The sequence below is a fragment of the Gordionus sp. m RMFG-2023 genome, chromosome 2, assembly GCF_954871325.1.
Source record: "Gordionus sp. m RMFG-2023 chromosome 2, tfGorSpeb1-WG-v2, whole genome shotgun sequence".
Classification (NCBI taxonomy): domain Eukaryota; kingdom Metazoa; phylum Nematomorpha; class Gordioida; order Chordodea; family Parachordodidae; genus Gordionus; species Gordionus sp. m RMFG-2023.
Genome location: NC_088776.1, coordinates 40,491,447 through 40,515,366, shown reverse-complemented (window position 1 = coordinate 40,515,366; position 23,920 = coordinate 40,491,447). Strand labels below are relative to the sequence as shown.

The window sequence follows — 23,920 nt, the reverse complement described above, 5'->3', positions numbered from 1 at the left end:
TATAGTGACGAAAGCCAAGATGAACGTCCTCAAGAATCGATTGACCTTTATAGGGTCGGAGTATTTCGTCCTATAATTTATCAAATTGTAAACAGCTTGTCAGAACGGTTTTCTGCGAATAGAGTGCTTATTTTGAATGTGCAATATTTGCATCCAAGGCATTTTGATGAAATAAATAGTAAAGGTATTTCTAAAAAGACCTTGGAAAAACTAGCACAATTGGCAAATATATTGAGTGTTAAATTACGTAACGAATTGTGTTCATTTGCCAATGTAGTCAAAAATTTAATAGCAGAATTAAATAAAACGGACGATATCGTTTGTAGACAGATTTGCAATAATAACCATATAATAAAACAAGCATTAGAGATAATAAATTTATTAGTTATACAAATTTATCCTACAGGGGATCAAAACACAGCAAATTTGTAAATAAAAAATTACGGAAATTTCTTTGGTGTGATAAAATCGTCAGAGAAAGCTATAAGGAGCAAACTTAGAAAAGATAAGAGGAGACTTTCGATATAACAAAATCCAAGGGAAGATGTTTTATAAAATCGTTGTTATCAAAGGCGACAGTTAGTAAAATTATTATTGCTGTTTTAGAAAAATTAGGATTAATTTTAAAGATGGAGAGAAGTAGAAAACGATTTCATTTATAAAAATATTCGGTTACTTGTAAAGCAAATTACATAAAAGATCTTCATGGTGTAAGTCCTTAATAAAATTCAAACTTTATATTACTTTATACTAATGGCCAAATAAATTAAGATCCAGAGATAACGCTTCTTATAATTCATGTTTAAAGAATGATTTTAAAGTAATTTGCGGATGTTTTTATGAAAGAAATTAAGTTTAAGCTCCAAATTGAAAAAAAATCAATTGCAAAACAAGTGACAACTATCTCTTAGTAGCAGACATGCTCTTTAGAAGACTCCGATATTTTTTAAATATATCTAGGCATAAATAAAATTTCCCTTTAAGATATATATATATTATAATTAAGTAAAGTTTGCATAATTTATGTTAAAATTTTAAAATGAGCTTAAAATTTTTTAAAATTTTCATCTATATACAAAAAGTATAATTAAATGATTATATATAATAATAAATTTTACTAATAAAAGCATTCTCAAAATTTACATCATTGAGGCATTTTAGTTTATATGTAAAGATATTTTTGAAGTACTTGATGACTGTTGAATTTTTCGCGGTACAAAAGTTTATTTAGAGGACAGCGCAACCTAAGCGGGACGTATAACTATAATTAATATTTAAAAAGTTTATGATTCGATTTGTATGATTACGAATAATACAATTATTAAAATCGCAGAATATTAATTAAATTATTTAATTCGTGCGAGTAATTAAAATAGTAATTAAAATCGAATATGAATATTTCACTGATTTTAATTTTTTGTCTTTTTAATTAATATTTTGTTCTCTTTAACCTTTTTGCATGAAAATAAATAATTTTAATTTAGCTTCATTCTCCTTTTTCCGATATTTATTCATTTTTAACATAAAAACAATTGTGAAAAATTAATTTTTAAATGGGTAAAGAAAATGAATTAAAAATAACTATTATAAATTTAAAGAAAGAGAATGAGCAACGGGTGAGTTTTTAATCAGGCAAAAGAAACAAAGAGATGGAGGATAAACCCCAATAGTGTGGCTAGGGAGACACAGGAACTCAAGCCCCCTAAACACTTTGGAGAACGTCTAAATTTTTTCTTGCTAATTTAAGTTAGAAATACTTTTTTTGTTGCTTATTTTGTTTATATGATTCCTAAACATTACCCGTTGCAAACCTCTATATCCCAATTTTTGTGTAATATTTCATAATTTCATTTGTATCCATCTATTTATTATTTCACACATTTGCGTTTGATATTTATATAAATAATAGGTAAATATTAATATTTATATATAATATAAAATATGAGTCATAATATTTTATTCCTAAAATGTGTTCATCTTCAACCTATCCTTATGTCCTATAAGTTATAATATAATATCCGCGATAAAAATCTAAAAAATATATATTGCTAAATTCACAATTCCTATTATATACATGATCAAATATAAAAAATAATATAAATGATAATAATATAATATTAGTATATATATATAATAAAAACAAATTATTAAATATTAAATTAACATTTCTCTCCAACATGTTAAACGTTGAAACACACAAATTATGCATTAACCTTAATGTTGCACGAAAAACTTTTCTATTTAAAAAAATTGATTTTTTTTGGGGGGCAAATTATTAATCTAAATATTGTAATATAATAATAAGAGATCCACAAGGTGTCCCTTTAGAAGCTGATCAGTTTGCATAAAATTTCAATTTTCGATCAGGAACGACCCTGGTTTCTAATGATAGTAAATATAAATAAAAGCGATAAAAAACTAGCGGGAAAATAAAAACAAGAAACTTTTTTTTATATATAAAATTTAGAAAATAAAAAACACATTCCAAAAAATATAATATCAAATTTTGTTTTCATATACAATATAAAATTTATTTGTCATCATTTTTTTGTTTGTAAGCTTAATTAGGTATTAAAAAATTTTTTAATGTAAAGGTTATGGATTTGGTGGTGATTTAAATTAAATAACCTAGATATCACTGTGCGAAAATGAGAGGAAGATTCGAAGTGTTGATGTGTATTCCTTTGACACATAATACTTTTATAATTAACATTATCTAATGAAATGATGGGTTTTAAGGGTAAAATAATTATAAATAAAATGTTATATAATTTGAATTTCTTAAAGCTCAATTGAATAAATGTGCTATAATAATATAAATTTCAAAAAACAATCCGTAAATATTTCAAATAAAAAGATTATATAAAATTTTGTTTTTTTTTCAAAAGAAATAAGTTTTGAAATATTTAACTTTAAAAAAAAGGAAAATAAATGTGCCCAGGCAATCAGTCATTCTCTCTTTAATAATTCCTAATTTAATTTGCTTATTGCAATGGGGACAGGGAAAATGTTTTGCGACAAATGATTTGATTTTATAAAATGACTATATTTGAATTATATCGATAATGGGTAAGAAGATCAACTATTTTTGTCTACAACCATAATTCCAATCCCCGTCGTTTTCTCACTAATATCACTATCTTTAGTACATAAGTCTGTCATATTATAAGTGTCACTATTATCACAAGATATATTATCCCGTTTCCCTCCTTTAGACCTTTTATGATGGTGATTCGAAGATGCATTGTGATTAACGATATTGTTCAGCCCATTATTTGCAGTATGTTGATCATTTTGACTATAAATATACTTGTGAGCGCTAAGTTTTACGTTAGATTTAGGATTCGATTTTACATTGTAATAGTTATTGTTACTCTCCTGCTTGTTTTTATTCAAAATATTAAGGTTACCATTTAAAATTTGAGAGTTTTGAAAGGACTGATGCGCTCTCGGCACGGTAAAGTAATAAGGGGGAGGATCGGCAGTAAAACCCTGAGAAGGTAATAGATAAGCCGCATTGTTAAATTGAAAGTATGGAGATGGGGTAGGCCCGCCATTATGACTAGTATTGGTTTCAGCTGGAGACCCGATGAACTGAGTGGAATTACTATTATGATGATTGGAAATATTGCAGACCGGGGAAGAAACAGATGCGCCATTTTGAGGAGTGGGAGGAGGTTGATGATATAAGTTGTAATAATTGAAATAATAGCCACCGTTCGATGGATGGTGAGGAGTATATAAATCGGGATCAAAAGAGTCTAAAGAGTAAAAATGAAGGTTAAATGATCTCATCGCTTTTTTTAATAGTGAAGTTCAAAGGTCCCACCCCTAATAGCGGACCATTTAAGGGACCGATATTTGAATTTTAGTCCGGAGTCAAGTCGGGACTATAACTTACCTTAACTTTATTACATATTTACTGTATTATAATAATCCCCCAGGTCCTACTACATCTGATAAATATTTACTATAAACCTCAAATATAATAATAACTTTAAAAAAGATACTATGCTTACTTACCAGTTTCGTAAGATTTCGGATTAAGAGGTGATAATGGAGGCGCATTATTAACTAAAGATCTTCCAGGGCTAGCAGCCAGACAATTTTCGTACAAATAATTCGCAACTCTATTAAACATTGGGATATTTGTAAAATTATTCAAAATTCGACATTATAGTGTCCGAAAACTTATATTGGTTAGGTATAATGAATAATCGTTTCTTTTTTATAATATAAAATTTAGATTTTTAAAATAATGTATTGATTAAAAAAATTAAAATGTACTTTCTATATTTTAATGAAAAGGGCTGATCAAAAAATCGAGAAAATTTGGGGAATTAAAGAAGAATTTTTTTTTTAAAAGACTTTATTTACCCATTATTGTAAATCTGGGGCTGTCTATCAACGTCTATATTGCTGCTACAACTGAGCATATTACAATTGGGAACGTTACAGTTGTAGTTACTATTTTCAACTAAGTTCAGATTATTAGTCGCATTATTGATACTGTTTACACTGTTATTAATTTCTTCTTTATTAATCGGATTAGCACCATCTATCATAATATCGTTAGATTTTTGATGGTTTTGTATATTTTGAAAATTCGATAAGTAGCTTAGTTGACTAGGATTTTGCATAACAGGCGGATAATACATAGGATAATTTATGTTAGAGGAAGGGTGAATGTGAGAATTGGGGGAAGGAAGGAACGCACCCCCTTCAGAGAGATGGTAATATTTGTTGAGCCGGGTTGAGTGCGGGTTATAGAGAGGGGCAGGAAAGGCGGCTGTGTTTAAGGTATTAAATCCGGGGTTTAAATTGCTAAAATTGTTAGGCCTGCGACCGCTAGTAATTAAATTTTGCGAAAAGAAAAATGGGAAAATATTAATTATAAATTTATTTGAATTTTTAATTAAATAATTTTAAAAAAAACTAATATATAACACACAAATGAATCAGAAACACTTACACATAGTAATAATAGCACTGGTTGGCCTGATTGACTATCTGTCCAAAATTATTGCCCAAATTTCCGTAAACTCCGTTCCCGCCATAATTCAAGAAGGCCTCTTTGTTGCTATTATTATTACTATTAATATTATTATTGAAATCTCCTCTCCTTCCGTTCAACGTCAACGCCACGTTAGAACTCGTGTTGCTGTTATTTGTGGTATTCTTTTTGTCGGAAGGTGGCTTAGCTAAAGAAACTTTTATAGGTATTCCGTTCTGGCCTTGTATATGTTTGCTACCCTCCATCTCTTTCATAGCTTGTAACGCGTGATCACGCTCCCCGAAATGAACGAATGCGTAATCTTTAACCTTAGAACAATTTGAGTTATCATAAATTAATGAATTAAGTGGAAAAAACCTAAAGGTAAATCTCCGCTATAATAGCGACTTTGTAATCACCAGAGTGTTTAGATTTTTTTTTTAAAAATTGGATTTTATAAATGTGAGGATTTATGAATAAAATTTAACAAATATAAGAAAATCTAAAAATCGATTATGATTTTAATTGGACGATGACATGTAGTTAAGGATCATGCAAACATGTTGAAGATGGAAAAATACTAGTATAAATTCTGATTTAAGAAATATGTTAACTAATTGATGTGTGCTTGGAAATATTTTAATCTATGATGCGCTCCTCATATATTTAATCTAATCTAATAATTTAGAGGTTTAAAAAAAAATAAAAAAAAATTAATATTAATATTTGAGAAATAATCACTTTGCCACTGCTTTATTAGAAGAAATCCTGCCAAGCTTAGATAGAACATACTAAAGGATAGTATCCAAACATTTGTCAATGACTAATATTGTAAAATTTGAGAACCCGAAAAATGAATATTTTACCTGGAATATTAATTATAACAATATATTAGAATAGAACATTCTCTAATTATTACTATAATTAATAGATTACATTTCCTCTTTATAAATTTTTAAAATATTTAGTTTTTTTTATTGACTTCTCCAAATTTCAATGAAATTTGTAAAATAAATAAAAATGAAATTTAGAACTAATTATAATAATAATCATCAGACAAGACAATTTACAAGTCCATAAGGATATAAATTTGGTGATTCTTGTAAATTTAATAATAATTTTAATAGTTCCAATAGATGTTTGAAATGACACAACTTTTATGAAGGTTTCCGATATCCATTTTATAGTAATGCCCATCCCGTTAAATCATGTCGATCATTTGGAAATATAAATTCAAATTGTTCAGGTGATTCTATTGATTATGGTATAAATAGGATAACCAAAAGATCTTCCACTTCGTCTATTAACTGGTTTTCTTCAAAAGTTTTAGAAAATAAAAAGTTACAATAAAATATTCAAATGTTAGAAGATTTGATTAAAGAAAATCAAATTAGCCTGAAAATGAAACTTAATGAGGTTATTAAAAAAATAATTGGAATTTATTTATAACAAAATTATAATTGTAGAATCAGAAATAGCGATATTATCTGACGTACCAGAAATATTTTGGGATATAAAAGCCAAAATCAAAACATAAATTTTTATTTTTAATGAAAATGATTTAAAACAAACGAAATAAATTTTGTTGCTAAGAATATCATTATGCAACAAATCTTATGGACTAGATATTATTGTATGAAATTAAGAGACCGCGAGTTAGCTTTAAATTTAATAAATATTATTTCAGGCCAAATTAATCGCGATATTGGAAAATTATGCGTAATTTAGCAGAATATCGTCCAAAACAAGGTTTATTTTCTATAAAGGAGCTGGCATATGGGAGAGCTCGATCCATACCAAACCACCCATAGGCGGAAAAGGTTGTGCACAAATAAACCCCTTTATCAAGTGGCAGTAAGATGTCTTTCAATACCACCCTTAAGTCTCGTCAGAAAGAGTCTGGTCAGTTTTTGGAAAAATTCATTCAAAAACGAGTAATAGAATAAAGAGTGAAAGAGTCGAAAATTGATATCAAAGAGGCATAACATTTAAAGGATCACACAAATACATAATGTTCGGGATATCATCAAAGGAGTTCAGATTTCGATTTATCAATATCAAATATTTCAATTGCATCCCATGAAGATGTTGATGCTATTTCATTAGCATCCCATGATTTTTAAATGTAATTTATAATACATGCTTCTTGTAATTAATAAAGTTATTCAAAAAAAATGAATGTTTACAGTGTATTTTTGTCTTTATTGTTTAATTATTTTTTCCCCTTAGTTCCCCAAATTTAATAAAGTTATTTAATAAAAAAATGAAAGGTGTAAAGTGTGTTTTGTGGTTATTTTTTAATTTTCCGATATTTCCCCTAATTTTCCTTTATTTTCCCTGAATCAATTTTCCCGTGTACATCCCTAATTACTATATATTATAATTTTGACTATACAAATTAATCATATATATTTTAAAACCTTCTTGACATGTTGGACAGGACCGAATCGCTCGAATGCCTTTTTGAGTTCCGACTCCTCTACACTATTTGTGAGATTGCTAACATAAAGCACTTTTACCTTTATTTTTTAAAAAAATTTAATGTAAAAATTCGTAAATGAATTTATAACAATCTTTTAATTTTGATATTAATAATCAATCAATAATTAAATAAATATTAGTAAAAAAAATTAGAATCGATTTTAAACTTTAGCCATAGTCTCTTGAGGAGGTTCTTCTTGAACTTGAGCCCATTCAACTATGATGTCACAATTCCAAACCCTCTTAAAGGGCCAATTGTAATTGAGATTCCCGGTAGGAGCATTGTTATTACCTGGAAACCGTAAAAAAATTATTCATTTTAGGAGTGAAATATTAGTCGTGGTGATTTAAAAGGGTTATGGCCAATAGCCATGGTTAGGAACTATTAGCCATAGTTTTTATGGCTACAGCAAATATTGAGTTTTTGTAAGCTACAGCTTAATCGAAAGGGGCAATAGCGCATTTCCCTATCTAAATTTCGAATAGTTAAAAAAAAGGTATAAAATATATTTGATTTTGGACTAAAAAATATCAATTTTGTAATTGGCGAATAGCTGTACTGTATCGTGGTAAACCTGTTACAAAATATTATTTATAATAGCACCAATACCATTGGTACCAGAGAATAATGTAGTATATTTAATTTACTGGAAATAAAAGTAAAAATATATATCATTTAATTATAAAAGTAAAAGGCGATTAAAAATTGTATATAGATGAAATATATTTAAAAATTCATAGCTTGTTAGGCTAAATTTTTTTTTAATTTATGAAGGTTAACTATCATTTTTGGGTACTGTTAAAATTAAAAGTATGGGCAGATGCCAATATTAACCAAGTATCCTATTAGTGCATCTCTATGATTTATATATATGGCAATATACTATAATATAAAAAACTCTTATTTAAAACCCCCAATTTCTTTTTTTACAAATCTGGGCCGGTCACAAATCTAATGTAAAAAAATTAAGTCCAGAGACGAAAAAAGAAATGCAAATCCGGACCAGGCTTGCTAAATTAAAATATCTATAGGTAGTGTTGTTAACTCGATTTGAGACGATTTTTAAAAATGGCTAGCTAAATATTTTAGCCAGAAAAATATTGTCTCGAGATTAAGTTAATAGATGTTCAAACCTTTATGCCACTTATAAACAAAATCTTAATGCTTGCATAATAATTTTCCTAATAAAATATTGAGTTAGCCGTTTTAAAAAATCTGCTCAAAATGAGCCGTTTAACAACACTATCTATAGGTATCTGCACATAGAGAAAAATTTTTAAGTTTAATGTACTTTAACCTCCTCAGTATTTAAATGAACAACTAAATCTTGGTCAAAGTCACAATAGTATTTATAATTATAAAACTGCTTCCTCTATGTTTATAAAATCATAACTACCTTTTCTTCTTATAGTTTCCAAATTAATCTAAAATATTTCTGCATATCATAATAAAAAAAATACCTAAATTGTAATAATAAGGGCCAGGACCTAGACCAGTGGGGTTTATATTGCTATGAAGGTTATTGGTTAAACGTTTTTTAGCAACGCTAGCAGCCAAATGACTTTCGTATTGAAGAAAGCAAAACCCCCTGTTTTTGCGTTTCTCACCGGGAGTTGAATAAACAATAACGTCCACTAGGCCATCTAAATATTTTGTTTTAAATATATTTAAAAAATATTAGCCTATAAGTATCTTACCGTGGGTAAATGGGAAACAATAAATAACCAAAAATTTGGTGCTATAAAGTAAAACCTATCTTTATTGAGCAACATTTTTTTGAAAAAACCCTATAATAAAATTGAATACCATAGTCGAATAAAATTGAGAAAAATAAAATTTTAAGTAGAATCACAGAAGGGAAAAAAGATATTTGAAAATAACGCCCAATAAATTCCTACAAGATGTAATGATTTTTCCTAGTTTTGTTAGAGTTCAATATTGATATAATGAATAAAAAATAAAACCAGATAAGAAAATGGTATAAATATAATATATATTAAAAAATGACCAGTAAGTTTCAAAAATTCTTCAAATATTTCGTCCTTCCCTTTGGATTTTGGAATATTACCAACGAATAACCTCAAGTTAGGGATAGATATGTTGAGCTTTAGATATTTTCCAGGCCTGATCTCGTAATTGTTCAGCTAATTTTTTTAAATAGATTTTTTTGTTATAGCGTGTTAATTTAAAATGAACATGATTCGATTCGCGAATATCCATTTCTGATTATTCGAATAAAATTATTCATGTCGAATATTGAATTTTCGATTACATGCGTGGATTCGCGAATATTTATTTATTCAAATAAAAAATTTTTTTCGAACATTAAACATTCGATTCCATGAGCAATAATCTGAATGAATAATATTCAAATCGAGTGAATAAAAATAAAATAATTATTCAATTCGCATAAAAATATAAATAATGAGCAATCATTCATGGCTCAATAGGTAGTCAGTCGTTATTCGTAAATTTTAAAAATACCTCAATTTGGCAAATATTACATAAATTAGTCATTCTAAAATTTCCTTAATTCATATTTGAAAATCAACATGATAAGTAAATTATATTATTGGTTCCAGGGTTTCGAACCGAACTGAACCGCCAAACCGGAATGAACCGTTAGGATTTTCTGAACCGTAACCTTAACCGAACCGTTATAAAGAAAATATAAAAAGAGCAAACCGAACCGTTATAATAATTTTGAACCAGTTGTTTTAAAAAATAATTAATTTTAAATTATTAATCTATATTTGAAATTTTAATTTTCCTTGGGGGAAGTTTTTAAATTGGTGATTTCTTTTCAAATTAAATATTTTTTTATTATCAACATTATATATCAATTAATACCATGTTTTTTTCTTTAAATACTTATTTTATTAGAGATTAGGCTAATTATCTGTTAATTAGATAATCACACATAATTATTCTTGGCTAAATTAACAAGATTATATATATAAGTTATTAATAAGCTTTTATAATAATATTTGCAATTTAGGAAAAAATTAAATAAATCTACTATTAATAACTAACATCTAATAGAAATCAAGTACTTTTTACAATCATTTTTATATTATATGGTTTATTATCTCATTATAAAAGCTTGGATCATAGAATTTAAATGACAATAAATAAAATGGTCAGCAATATTTTAATGATATGATAATTTTTTATTTATAATCATATTGTTTTTTTAAATTTAGAATTCTAATATTCATTTAAGTTATTATAAATTATTTATTATTAAAATAATATTTCTAACATTTGAAGAAAGAGCGATCGCCAGAAAACATCTTTGTAAAACTTGGAACTTGATACAAAGTCTAAATAATCAGAATATTGAAATTCTAAATACTATGCCTACGTGTTCGCATTCGAAAGATAATTTTGATGATGATTTTGAAGATTTATTAAAGTCGCATAAAAGTCTTAATAAGAATAATTCTCAGGGCATAGAAAATTATAATAAATGTATAGAAATAGAATATATAATTCGGTCATTTGATAATATAGAGAGATTAGAAAAAGATACTAATCTTTTGAATTATTGGGGAAATGTAATGAATAATATGCCAGAACTTTATAAGTTAGCTATAAATGTGCTAGCAGTTCCAGCTATGCACGTATCCGTAGAAAGAGCATTTTCTAGCCTAAAGTTTATACTCTCTGCGCAGAGAACTAAATTAAATCCTGAAATATTAGAAAATATTTTCATCCGTTCTAATTCTCTTTTTAAACATAAATAGTATACCTTTTATTATATTTATGTGTTATTTTATTCATCATTGTATTTACGCATGTTTGTTTTTATCATTTATTTATGAAATAAAAAAAATTAATTTGTCTAATTTATATTTACTAAGTTTAATAAAAATATCTATTAGATTATCATGGTTAAATTAAATAAGAAATTATAAATTGATAAGATTTTTCTCTAAAATTAATATATAAATGGTTAATGATTAATTTTTTTTAAATCAAATTTATAAAAACCGGAACAAACCGAAATGAACCGTTATAAATCATAAACCTAACCGAACCGATATGAATTTTTTTTAAAAAAACCGATATGGAACAAAACCTTTATAAAATTTTAAACTAAAAACCGGAACAAACCGAACCGTTATGCTTAACGGTTCGAAACCTTGATTGGTTCCGATTAAAAATATTTGAATGTAAAATGTATTTTAAATTTTCTCTGTCCTATCTATAAAAAAATAATTTAAGTTGTAATTTAAAAATAATTAAATTCACTCAAAATTAATTTAAAAAAGAGATTTTATTATCTTTAAGTTGGCTTGCCAAATATACAATATTTTCACATAAAAATACCAGTACCAGGTATATCATACAACATTAAATTAATTAGACATTATATTAAAATGTAAATAATATAGTTTAAAAAACCGTTTTAACAGCTTTTTCGGCCATTTCTTTGTCGGGATATTGAACGAAAGCAAAGCCTTTGCTGGCTCCCCCGTTGGAGGAGTCGATCATGAGACGGAAATCCCATATTCGATCCACGCCCTCGAAAAGCGGAATCAATTCGTCTTCAAATATATCTTTCGGGATTTTTCCGCAATATATCTGGAAAGAACGGGAGAAGGGGTGGTTTAAATTATTCATAATTTAGATAGATTTATACGTTAAAAAAATCATTTAATATAAAATATTAAATTTTTTACAAAAATTTTATTATGATAAAACTCAGCACTTTTAAAAGGTAACCATATCGGAGGACCAATTTTCTTAAAGTCATTTTTGAAATGATCAGCTTTGTTTTAGAATTCTAAATGATATTTTAGGATAGAAATTAATTTTTGGTTGGCGCTAATCTATTACTGATTCAACTGTCCTTCTAACCCCCTGCATTTGATTGGCTCACTCTAGAACACGTGGTGAGTTGCATCAAAGATAGAATAAAGCCAACGAATAGTTTTGTACATAAGGTTATTTTTAAAAAATCCAATGCCAAAATAAGATCGGTTGTATTTAATCTTTACACATTATGGTAATTTTTAAAATATTCCCGAAACTAGGTAACTTATTTATCGGCGTAGGTTATTTGAAATTGAAATGTACCATCTTGTATTGTTAGGTTTTAAATAGAATCAGGTAAAATGGTTTTCAGCCCCAAATTAATTTTTATATCTGATTTTACAGAAAATGTATTATAATGAAATTTCAGACAATTTCATAATAAACTTTTGATAAAATTTTATATTTTTGTTTAAAAAGATTTGGAAAAATTAATATAAATTAAAATTTATTTAAGAGTTGATTATAAAAATGTTTGTAGGGCAGGTATATTTCACACAATATTGAAATACATTTAACAACCGATAAAATCAGATTTCTTTAAATTTAAAAAAACGCAATCAATAATTGATTTAAAATTGAAAAAACCACTCCTATCAAGCTATCGCCTTACCAAGAAATCAATAACAAGTTAAACCTCAACATCCCTCATAATTTTTTAAAATAAGTTAAGCTTTAATCGCAAATCATTATAATTTTTATATACATATCGGTGGATTTTTTGGAAAAAAAAAATTTTGTGATTATAAATTTATTTCAAGGATATTATTTTAAAACAAATTTAGTATCTTTTTACTATTATAGCTAATAAAAAAAGGTACCGCATAATTTAAGCTATTGGTCAAAAACTAGTTGTTTTTTTAGACATATCACGTACACTAATTTTTTAGGAAATTTAGGGGTTCTTGTATATTATTTTTATGTCATAGGCTAATTTTTAAAATTATATATTTGTACAACCCTGAAAACAGTTAGCGCGCGCGAATGCGAATTCAGATTATATCAACAGATGACGACGAGATATCTATATATTGATTATGTAGAACGAACCGTATTACATTTATAAAAATTTATGGACGGGGACGGCAATTAAATTGCGGTTAAAATAATTACCTTGCCATTTTAAAAGAATGAAATTTCGAGGTTAATAACAACAACTAATAATAAAATATTAATAAAAAAATAATTCAAGGTTATTTTTGGCATTTTATACATATTTATTAAAACTCAAACGAATCAAAACTCTATACAAGTACCACGCGAAACAAATAATAAAATGTCATCATAATATTGGATTGGATCGGTACCGATATTTAGCGTTTTCAAAAATATCGTATCGGGGCCGATATTTTTTTTTTATTGTTTTTGGTTATTTTATGCTTGCATAAAAATTTTAATGTGTAAATAATTTCCTAATAATAAATTAATAAAAGGAACTAAAAATACAATTTGTAGTTTAAAACTTTATATTATTTTTTGTTATATTATCTACACCAAGAAAAGGGTTTTAAAATATCTAAAGAATCGCATTCAGCTAATGTTGCTAAACGGCTCGATTTTGTCAATTTTTAAAAACGAGTAACTCAAGATTTTAGCCAAAAACAAATTACTCAAGCTTATTGATTTTGCTCACAAATGGCAGACTACGAGGTTTAGGTAATAATAATTTGGTCAAAATTTTGATTTACTCCTTTTTAAAAATCGGTTAAATAGAGCTGTTTAACAACACTGCATTCATTCATAAACATTGCAAATATTTTAAAAGAGATTATTAACTTTTGGAGAATAAAAATAATAAAATACACTTAATCATTCGTAAAGTTTCGGTAATTTGGAGCCGAAACTACCCCCCCCCTTCCTAATTTTCAAATTATGAATTAAAAAATATATATAATAATTGAGTGACTCGTTATATTTTATTGCCTTAAATTGAATTTTTTTTTACAATCATTTATTTGAAATATAAAAATTATTTGATCAGCTTTTCTAGCCTCGATAAAATATATTCATAATTTTTAAAAAAGGAATAAAGAAGTTCGCTAGAGGATGTGTTATAAAAATTTACTTCGTTCATTTATTTTAATTTTCGGGCCGAATGGGATTTGAAATTTGTTTTGCAGGCCTCTAAGGATAACTCGCTATGCGTAACGATATCGAGTTTACTATATTTTTATCTTATGTCTTAAAAATTATTAATTCAGAAAGTCGTAAACTTAGGTGTGTTATTAGGAATTTTAAGAAAAATACTTTGATATATTATCAGAAATGGGATCCCATAATCGAGTCTATTTGAGTACTCGTATATTAGAAATAGGAAGTTTCGACGAAAAAAAATAGGATTTCTCGAGGAAAGAGTTAAAATTATAATGGCTAGAAAGAGAACTTTGTAACAAAATAAGGTAAGCAAAATAATTTAAAATTTTGCGAGGAACGAATCCGGCCTGAATAAAACCTTTTAGTCCGCTACCGAGTCAAAGAAAATATCTCCGACAACTGATATGAATTTGGTCTTATCGGATGCGAGCAAATCAGTGCGTGGGCTTCAATAGAAACGTAGTTTATTTCATTCAAATAAACCATTATACAAAAAATAATGTTATCCATTTCTCACAATTCTTCAAGTCTTTCCGTAAAATATTCCCAAAACCACTGCTATGCCATATAATCTACAAAGTAGCTCCTACTTTGAACGTATATTGGCAAATGATAATAGAGAGAAGCAATTAGCAGCGTGTTTAAATCTTTGCCAAAAGTGTTCATAAACTTTTTTAAATTATTTTATCGGAAAAAAGCATCTATTCCTTAACAAAATTAACGAGAATAAAAATCAGCCTATGAATACTTTTAAAGGACATCTTATCATCTCAACCCAAAACATAAGCGGCATGTGCAATAAACTTATTTAAAATTGTTAACTGATAATAAAATAGATCTGACGGCTATACAGGAGACATATAACAAAGGCAACAACACCGCTACGTTTAATCATTTCATCAATATCTCAGGGACTACCGAGAGCCACTGGGCTGGAATAGCCTTCTTAATCAACAAAAAAAATCCTGAAATATATAGACAAGTTTGTTCCTATTTCAGAGTGCCGTATCAATGCAAACTTTCGTAAATAAATGTATGAGAAATGGCTGAATCATTATATGCATATCTTCGAATCTCGAAAACCTACCCAACTTTCTTTAGAACTCCAAACTAGAGATCTGCAAAAGTAGGCCCGGCACGTACCCGGCCCGAAATTTTTTATGTAAAATAAAAATATTTGATTTTATTTATAGAAACTAGACCCCATATAACATATATCGTTTATTTTGAGTAATTATAAAAATTAATTTCTATATTTAAATAAATTCATAAATTCGGACCGGGCCGGGTAAAACTTTTTTAAAAAAATTTCGTGCCGGGCCTGGTTTAGAAGTGCATATCGCCCTAACAAAAACATTTTGAAGCTAAAAGCACTCAAAATCATAATACAAAAATGCGATAAATACAAATTGCCTTTCTACCTTTATTGACTTTAAAAGAGCTTTCGATAGCATAAGTCATGATGCCTTATTGGGCATTCTATTGGAAGTTGGCAGATATAAATATAGTGAGAACATTAAAGAATCATCATAACAATTTATATGCTTCTTTTAGCTAAACAACAAGACGTCGACCTCGTCATATTTTAGAATTAAAAAGGGGTCAAACCGGGCTGCGCTCTTTCGCCTACCCTCTCCAACATTGCCATAAACAAAGTTTCTACCCTCTCCAACATTGCCATAAATAAAGTAATGGAGAATGCACTATCTGCTGCGACTTTTTAGAACTTAGTTTAATGAGTAATCATCACCTAATGGTATCGTATGCGGATGATATTGTTATTGTCACCACACGGAGCCAGGAAATTCACAACCTGATTTATGCCCTCAATTGGTATAATCGTAAGATAGGACTCGTTATCAATTTTGACAAAACGATGATCATCCAGCCATGCGACAACTGGTGATTTCACAATTGATTCGAAGAGCATCAAGGTGGTGGGTAAATGCAAAGAGGAATATTAGAATCCAAAATGCGAGGACAAATTTTTATAAATACTTTAAAATGAGGAAAAGGAAGATATCGGTATTCACAAGGCTAAAAAATTTAATTTTATAGTTATCCGCCATTTACTACCGGGGGGGGGGGAATAGGAGATAAATAAGTTGGAAAGCAGACTTTCATCAATAAATGTTTAAGAATCATAAATGCAGTTTTTTACCCTGGAAGGTATCCAAACACATTCCAGTATGTGTTACTCTTAAGAAGAAAAGAGGAAAATCGCTCATATCATCGGGAATTCAAATCGCAACCTAATACATTAATGCGCTGATTTTATTTTTTCAATGGGACGTATAGCAAATACAAAACACCGGAGTTCCATAGAGCAATGAAGGATATATCAGATTTAAGTATGAACATGAAGCAATTTATAAGAATGAAAAAATAAAATAGATCGATAAAGAAGTTGCTCAAGATTAAATCAAGCTACCTCAACTGCTTTCAAAGTTTATTTCATTCCTACGATTTCAGGAAGCTTTGCGCTAACCATGTCAGTATTTCCATCCAACAAAGTTTACTCAACATAGATGTATCACGTATCACGTTAAAAAATAAGTAAAATACATTATCCATTTATCATTATTCAGAAAATAAATAATTTAAGCCTTAGGATAAGTTCATATTAGTAATATATTTAATTTTTTATTTCACGTTAAAAGTCGTTAATTTATTTAATTAGAATAAAGTCATATAAAAACGACGTATTTAAAAATAACGAATATAGTCTAAATTTAATTTCCGTGAACAATGAACTTTGGGAATCGTTATCTGAGAAGCCACTACGCATAGGGAATATAGTCTAAATTTTTCTTCCGTGATGAACAATAGACTTTGGGAATTATCATCCGAGAAGCCTACGCATAGGGAATAATCTTCAGACGAATGGCTTTTAGTTGATATATCGTTTACATCAATTATCCGGATTGGCCCCTTAAATTCCTTCTCCTTCTAATGATGATGTCGTCTATCTATATTTCTTGTAAATTTTTTCTTAGCGGATCCAGCAGCTGTAGTGGTTGCTAAGGTGGTTAAGATTTTAGGCTGGATATTTCAAATCCTCGGGTGTTTCGCGAGCTTCTATGTGACAGGAGCGGCTGATGTCGAAGCTACATTCGGGTTAGGGATAATCGTTTTACTTCGTCTTGCCAACCTTCTAGCTCTTCGGGAAAGTCTGTTAATTTTATTATAAATCCCGTAGACATTATCATTATGCACAATGTTGGCTTTCCCTCATTATTGCTTATGCATGAATGATATAAAGGCATTCAATATGGAACTTTATCCTGGTCAATACTCGTGATAGTGGAAAAATTATGCGGCTGCTGGTGTAAGTATCAATTAAAAAATTCCAGGCAATTAGAGAAGAAAGATCTATTGACTGAATAATTAGCTTGGCGACCACTATTTCGGCTTCTGAAGTAGTAGTGGCAGATTTTTTGGCCTTTAATTTATCATTCCGCAATTTTTTATTATAAAACTTTTATTTTTAAAGTGTTTTTATTATGATAGAAAATTTTAATTTATTTAAATTAGTCATAATAAATAGTATATTTTGGATATTTAAATAAATTTGCTAATAAATAAAAAGATGTATTTATTTTATCATGTGCTGTCCGAATTTGAGCAACCGAGTAAAACCATGATATAGTTAACGTCTAAAGGGATATTAAATTTATCCCTCATTTACAACTGGCGCGAATTCGCGGCGAAGTATACAAAACATCATGTATTTTTGTATTCTTCACCATGAATTTGCGTTAACTATGAATGAAGGATTAGTTAACTAAATTCAATAACCCGATGTATTTACCTTGGTAACTATAAGTACAGTGGCATCTATAAGATTTTACTTGGGGGGGGGGGGGGGGGTAACGCCACGCCATGTATAAGTTTAACCTAATTCATTTTATTAGCTATACATAAATATGTTGTGGAATAGGTTATATATGATTATTTTTATCAAATCATAAAAAAAATACCGGACCTAAAAATATTTTAATTTATAAGGTCTGGGTCAGTTTTAAAATTTTAATTTAAAAATTATATCAATTAATCAGTCGGAAAATATTGAAAAATCATATACCAATGACGAAAGTTAAATATTTAATCCAATTTAAAACTATAAGGATGTTTTACTGTATGTTTTTTTTATCCAAACTTCGTAGGTAAAAAAAATGTTCCGAATGTTAACCGCAACCCGTCTAATTCGAACTCTTCATAACCTGAGAAGCTAGCGTTTTGATCAAATTTTATGGGTTGGACAAAAAAACGTAACAAGCGGAAGAAATTTAGACAAAAAAAAATTTTCAGAAAATAAAAAAAGTGTAACTATATTGTATTGATGTTGATCACAAAAATGGGATACGTTATTTCCATTATAATTTATAATAATTTTCAAAAAAGTACAAAAAAAAATATAAAATTAAATAATTATTATTGATCAAAATCTAAACACAAACAAAAAACTTGAAAAAATGTATATATAATAAAATAATATATATAATATAAATGCATAATAAAATAAAATATTATATATTTTTTTGTCATATTTCCATATATTAGTAGCTGACAAAAACCTTGAAAATATTTTTAAAAAATTGTTTTATTATATATTATAATATACTTTTAAGTAAAAACAAAATTTTTATTATATATAATTATTTTTTAAACAATAATGTTTAACTAAAATGGACAGTTAAAATAAAATGAGAAATGAAAAAAAAGAATAGTAGAGTTTTAAAAGTGATATGTGTGGTAATGCAAGGGATCAAAAGGTCAATTATTTAATATAAAGAGAAATTTTATAACATGGGAAAAAAATTACAGAATAAATATAAATAATAAATCCTCCTCAATCCAAATAAAATTTTAAAAAAATGTTACATCCTTCAAAAAATTATATTAAGGGGCAGTGTGGTACATGATTTTAGTTTGGGACCCATTCAAAGATCAAAATTAGCAAAAAAAAACCCAAACCAATATTTGACAAAACTAAATAATTTTGTTTTATTTATTAAATATGTCACTGATGAGAGGGATTCATAATTGTTTTTCAACTGTTTATAACTCTTAAAGATAAAAGACAAACCATAGCTTTATATAATAAAATAAGTAATAAATCAAATTTATATAGTAAGCAATAATACAAAATAATAATAATTACATCAGGTATAGTATTTTTTTTAAATAAATATTTCAAATGGTTTAAGAGATATAATTTTATTTGTTACCAAGTGGCCTTTTATGTTAGTGAAAACCCTCAATAAAATAAACATCCATGGGCAGAACTTTGTTGGTTCAAATTTTGACCACAGTAGCATATTGAGACTCATTTTAATGAAACAAGTCCCAAAGTTAAAGAAAAATTCCAATATGGTTTTCAGTTTTTAATAAAAAAATATTTCGCATTCATTTTTTAAAATAAATTTTGTTTAACATCATATACTATGGCTTGGTTTTGCCAATTTTAAATTAAAATTTTAGCCAAAAAAATATTATGCATGCATATTTTAATTTTTTTTTAAATATACCTGGGCTAAGTCTAAAAACTTTTTTTAACAGGCTAGGCCGTATATTTAAAAACTAAATTTTTTAATCACCATTATTTTATATCAAAATTAAAAATAGATGATATTTTAAAAAATTCTGGCAAACCAGGTCGAAAAATTTGACAGGCCTGAAAATATTTTTAAAATCTAGGCCAAGCCATATAAATGGAAAATCTTCAGGCTTGCAGATATTTTATAACTAAAATATTGAGTAAGCCATTTTTATACCAATATATAAAACATTTGCACAAAAATTCATCCAGAATATTAACATTAAATATAAGTTAACATTATATTTGCATATCAGACCATTTATTCAACTAAGAGCCCATTAACTATATTATCGTAACTAAACAAGTATGGGGTAAAATAGTATATAAAGATGTAGAGTAAAATCATTTCTTTGATTTAATTGAACAATAATTAGATAATTGGGAGCTAAGCTAAAGTTAATTGCCCAAACCCAAGTATAACAAGATTTTATTTTAACCTATTCTATTCATTTAAAGAAAAGAGTAAAATTTGTATATTCATAAATAAAAGGATAATATTGATCTCCATAATGATTAGTAAGATAAACATAATAGTGCCTCACCAAACTGAGGATCTGGAGGCTGGACAAGTTGCAAAAAAAAATCCTGACCACACAACTGCAGGATCATAAATAATATATTTTTATTTGATTTTATTAGAATGATTTATAACCCAACAAATAATTGTGAATTTGTTAAAACATTTTGTAGAAGGTGGGTAACTTAGAGGGATTTTACTATATATGTGAATAATTTATTAGAAACATAATCTTACACATTGTAATTCAAATAAAAATTAATTACCTCACAACCTAAAGAAGGAGGTGAACCTTCCCAATCTGGAGGCGGCCCACCATATTTTCGTTGACCAGCTGTTATGTTATGAGAATACCCAGTTCTATCAAGTATTTCCTATGTTTTATGGTAATTAATAAAAATATAAGTAAATATATAACTTAAAAATTTAAACCTTTAATTTTGTCTCACTAGGTCCTCTTTTTATTTGGTTTTTATGAGATTTAGTAATTGCAATATCATGGTTATCTTTTTTATCAGTAGTCAAATTTTCAAGATAATTATAGCTACTATTGCTATTATCATTAGAATTGCTTTGGTTGTCATTTTCAATTTTATCCAATTCACTTAGATCTTCAATTAGTTCAACATTTATATCTATATTATTGATATTACTACCACTTAATGATAAATTAGCAATTGAATTAGCTAATTTTGTTTGATTATTAATGATTATATTAGTATTTATGTTTTGTCTTATATGAGATACATTGATATTGCTATTGTCAGTTTCTTTATAATTATGATTAGATTCAATTTCATGTGCATTGCCATTAATATGTAAATAATCAATATCAATTTTTGTAAAAGCCTCAACAGGTTTAGTAAGAGAATTTGAAGATTTAAACTTTTGAAGTATGTGAAAGATTTTTTCTGGATTGTTGCTTTTAATAATTTCCATAAAACTTTTATTAATATCTTTTGGTGACAAATGACCTTTTTTAAAAAAAATAAGTTATCAAGATATATTAAAATTACCTGAGTTAATTAAATCCTCAATTTCTTCCAATATCTTTTCATTTAAATCAAATGAATAAAGTTGGGATAGATTTTCATTATCATTCATTAGATCTTCAATATCATAAGAACCATTCATCTTTCCATTGGTCAGGGTTAATTCATCAATTTTAGGAAAGCCTTTAATAAACTCAAATGAATTTTGCAAATTTTCATTATTAAACATCCCAATAGCTCATTTATAAGAATTCTTATGTAACTAGCATGAATATTTTTAGTTAGAAAAATTCTTTAATAGGTTGCTAAATTACAGATATCTATAATTAGTTTTACTAAGTGACTAAGCACTTTTAGTTCAAAATTATTTATCAATGAGATAACAAAAATAATAATTTAAACTAAAGATAATCTGAACGAATGTGATACCGCATTTCTTTAATATATTTTATAGAGATTTATTGTCAAATGCATTAAGTTAAAGATTAAAATATAAATGCTAAAGATAAATTTTAAATTTTAGCAATGAAAAACATAAATATATAAATGACCTCTAAAAAATAAGAAAAATTTTTAGTGGAATAATAGTATATTGTCAATGTCAAATTTTATAAAAATTAAGTAATTTATAACATAAATAAAAACTATAGAAAAATATTTAAAACACATTTCCAAATTATTAATAATAAATATCAAATAAAACATTAAATTAAATGCAATAGCCTTCATAATTAAGGTAAAATATAATGTATCGAATGTACAAAAAAATATCTAACAATTTAATGATTAGAAATATCTTATAATATCTATATGGCTGTCATTCCTAATTTATAATTTTATCGGGTGGAATCACATTTATTTAAATGAAATATATTAATTTATATTAGCTGGGTAAAGCATAGATGTGTGTTGAGAAATATATCCATAAAAAATTAGTACGTCAATAGCGCTATTGGGGGGGGGGGCAGGGGCTCAAGTTTCTGAAATTTTGAATAGCCTCCTCCTGAACCCAATTGTTTTCTATGCCCATCTGAACAAACATTTTTTTTGAATAGCTCCTGAACGAAAAAAAAATTTGATAGCCCCTTGAATTGATTTTTTTTTAGATTTCAATTTTGTATTATATAAAGATTTTTTTAAAAAATTTATTTATTTAATGTTATTTTTATTATTTTACAATCCTAAGCATTTTAACCTCAATTAGCAAAGTAACCAACTGCAAAAATAATATCAGTTGAAGGGGGAGGTTGACATGTATCTATGCCTATTACTTTTTAAAATAGGAACACTTAATTTTGAATAATTTTTTTACAAATCCATTATCTGATTTCTGACATATCACACATTTCCTAATTTAGTCTTTATCTTCATACATATTATTCCATAAATATGTAAACTGTAATATAATAAATTTTACCATATTATTTAAAAATTCAAGTAAACATTGTAAAATTGATAGGGAATTACAGCTAACCCCTAATTCAAATTTAATATTTTTAAATTCTTATAAAAACAAAATTTTAAACTAAATTTTAAGGAAGATGTTAGTTCTGTGCCACATGCCTATAGCAAGGAAAAAATGTTATTTTTCCTAATTTATAAATTTTACGAATATGTAACGAGCATTGGTGACAATAAATATAAGTATATTAAAAATAACGAATTGAAATGTATATATGGAAATTGCATTTTTTATATATTTAATTTCCACAAAATTGTCGATTGAATATGATCACTATCATTATCATAAGATGGTATAATTAGTAATATAAGTATGTATTTAATAAACCTTATAATTACTTGTTAAAAATATTATCTATGTAATATAAAATATTAAGATTAGATTTATCTTGCTAGCTATTTTTAATTAACAGGCCAGTTGAATTTAAACATAATACATAACCACAAATTTATATATTTTTTTAAAAAAATTACTTATTATCAAAAGATTTTCTTAAATTATTTGGTTAATATATAAAAAAAGAGCCCATTGTGTTTTAAAATTGACTGATTTTGAATTCGTTTTTTTTTATTATTTCTATATTAAGATGAATTATAAATTAGGCCTAAACAGCATAGTCATAATCAGTATAAAATTGGTAAAAATATATTTGGAAAAATTTCAGATATTTAATATCCTTTGAAAATGTATAAGCATTCAAATTTAATAAACAATGTTACGGTTATTTTGAAAATAATATTCATAAGAATAAAATATTTTAAAATCAATGTCTGAATCTGACCAAGTCTAAGAAAATGTTTTCAGCTATATTTAATAATGCAGCTATCAAAGGCCTTATATACAAAAATGTTTTGTATCCCAATGACTTCTATATTTTGGAAGATGTCTGAGTTACACCCCAAAAATGGATCTCAATTCTTATTCAAATTTATCACATCTCATGGCTTGGATATCCATGGT

General features: G+C 26.9%; 1 protein-coding gene across 2 annotated transcripts; it reads right to left on the bottom strand.

The window, feature by feature from the left end:
- Positions 1-1,867: 1,867 nt before the first annotated feature.
- On the bottom strand, positions 1,868-21,923 carry LOC135925114 (putative uncharacterized protein DDB_G0282133). 2 transcript variants are annotated; one of them, XM_065460298.1, is made up of 12 exons: positions 21,523-21,922; positions 20,939-21,480; positions 20,773-20,880; positions 11,883-12,062; positions 9,484-9,619; positions 8,936-9,118; positions 7,642-7,766; positions 7,414-7,512; positions 4,973-5,322; positions 4,378-4,848; positions 4,024-4,130; positions 1,868-3,761 (listed from the first exon to the last, which is right to left on the bottom strand). In XM_065460298.1, the coding sequence occupies exons 1-12, from the start codon at positions 21,725-21,727 to the stop codon at positions 3,079-3,081; spliced, it is 3,189 nt and encodes a 1,062-aa protein (XP_065316370.1). In that variant the 5' UTR covers positions 21,728-21,922; the 3' UTR covers positions 1,868-3,078. The 2 variants fall into 2 exon arrangements, with proteins under 2 accessions (XP_065316370.1, XP_065316371.1); XM_065460299.1 differs by having other exon boundaries at positions 3,254-3,378; positions 21,523-21,923.
- Positions 21,924-23,920: the final 1,997 nt, after the last annotated feature.

Bases quoted from the DNA above. Each gene is read 5' to 3' on its own strand.
- LOC135925114 (XM_065460298.1), bottom strand. From the start codon at position 21,727: ATGTTTAATAATGAAAATTTGCAAAATTCATTTGAGTTTATTAAAGGC. The intron at 7,513-7,641 runs GTTTAAAATCGA...TAAAAAATAAAG, and splicing joins CTCAAGAGACTATGGCTAAA to GTAAAAGTGCTTTATGTTAG. The intron at 5,323-7,413 runs GTTTTAAAATAT...AATTGTTCTAAG, and splicing joins CTGTCCAACATGTCAAGAAG to GTTAAAGATTACGCATTCGT.